Source organism: Empidonax traillii, unplaced genomic scaffold (genome assembly GCF_003031625.1).
Source record: "Empidonax traillii isolate 1590-97213 ecotype Southwest subspecies unplaced genomic scaffold, ASM303162v1 scaffold6123:size6501, whole genome shotgun sequence".
NCBI classification, from domain to species: Eukaryota; Metazoa; Chordata; class Aves; order Passeriformes; family Tyrannidae; genus Empidonax; species Empidonax traillii.
The window spans coordinates 4757-6004 of NW_020961316.1; the positions used below are offsets into that span (position 1 = coordinate 4757).

The window sequence follows — 1248 nt, forward strand, 5'->3', positions numbered from 1 at the left end:
TCCCCCTGCAACCCCCGAAAGCCCCCTGTCAGTGGGGACATTCCCGCGGGGATCCACCCTCCATTTCACCCCAAACCCACCCCAAACTCCTCACCCTACAATCAGCCGCCGCCTCCCTCAGGGGCCGCCCCCTGTGCCCTTCGTGCTGGCCGCGGGCGCCGTGGCAGGAGCAGCAGGTGAGCTCCTTGTCCTGCAGGCAGAAGAACTTCACCTCCTCGCCGTGCAGCGGGCACAGCGTGGCCGCCGCCGCCCCCCCGAGCCCCCCGGGCCCCCCGGAGCCCCCCGCGTCCCGCAGCAGCATCTCCACCAGGTTGCTGAGCGTGTGGTTGACGCGGGGCTCGTGGCGGCCCGCGGCCTCCTTGCAGAGGGGGCAGGAGCGGGGCCGCCGCTGCTGCTGCTGCTGCTGCTGCTCCTGATGATGATGATGATGATGGTCCTGCTGCTCCCACGAGCGCCGCACGCAGCCCCGGCAGAAGTTGTGGCCGCAGCGCAGCGTGACGGCCTCGCGGAACGGCTCGAGGCAGATGGGGCACTGCAGCTCCTCCTTCAGCGCGCTCGGGGCGCCCCCGGGGGGATCCTCCTCCTCCTCCGTGGTGCTGAGAGGGAGAGGGAGGGAGGGATTGAGGTCTGCGTGGGAGTCCCCGGGGGGATCATCCTCCTCCTCCGTGATGCTGAGAGGGAGAGGGAGAGGGAGAGGGAGAGGGAAGGATGAGTTTGGCGTGGGAGCCCCCGAGGGATCGTCCTCCATGGTGCTAAGAGGGAGAGGGAGGGTGGGATTGAGGTTTGCGTGGGAGCCCCCGGGGGATCCTCCTCCGTGGCGATAAGAGGGAGAGGGAGGGAGGAAAGAGGGAGGGACGAGTTTGGCGTGGGAGTCCCCGCGGGACCGCGCGGGGCGCCCCCGGGGGGACCTTCCTCCACGGCGCTGCGAGGGAGAAGGGAGGAAAGAGGGAGGGAAGAGGGAGGGATGAGTTTGGCGTGGGAGTCCCCGCGGGACCTCAGAGGGTGCCCCCGGGGGATCCTCCTCCGTGGCGCTGAGAGGGAGAGGGAGGGAGGGGGTTTGCGTGGGAGTCCCCGGGGGGATCCTCCTCCTCCATGGTGCTAAGAGGGAAGGAAGAGAGAGGGAGGGATGAGTTTGGCGTGGGAGTCCCCGCGGGACCTCAGAGGGTGCCCCTGGGGGGATCCTCCTCCGTGGCGCTGAGAGGGACAGGGAGGGAGGGAGGAGGTTTGCGTGGGAGTCCCCGGGGGGAT

General features: G+C 69.7%; 1 protein-coding gene across 1 annotated transcript in view; it reads right to left on the minus strand.

Moving 5' to 3' along the window:
* The window catches only part of LOC114073346 (tripartite motif-containing protein 35-like), a gene marked incomplete at its 3' end in the record, with an annotated part of 4894 nt that extends 4146 nt beyond the window's left edge, over nt 1–748 (minus strand). Inside the window, exon 1 of the mRNA XM_027911118.1 lies at nt 95–748. Coding sequence (XP_027766919.1) covers nt 95–748 — 654 coding nt within the window. The remainder of the gene's footprint in view (nt 1–94) is intronic.
* Between the last annotated feature and the right edge of the window lie 500 nt (nt 749–1248).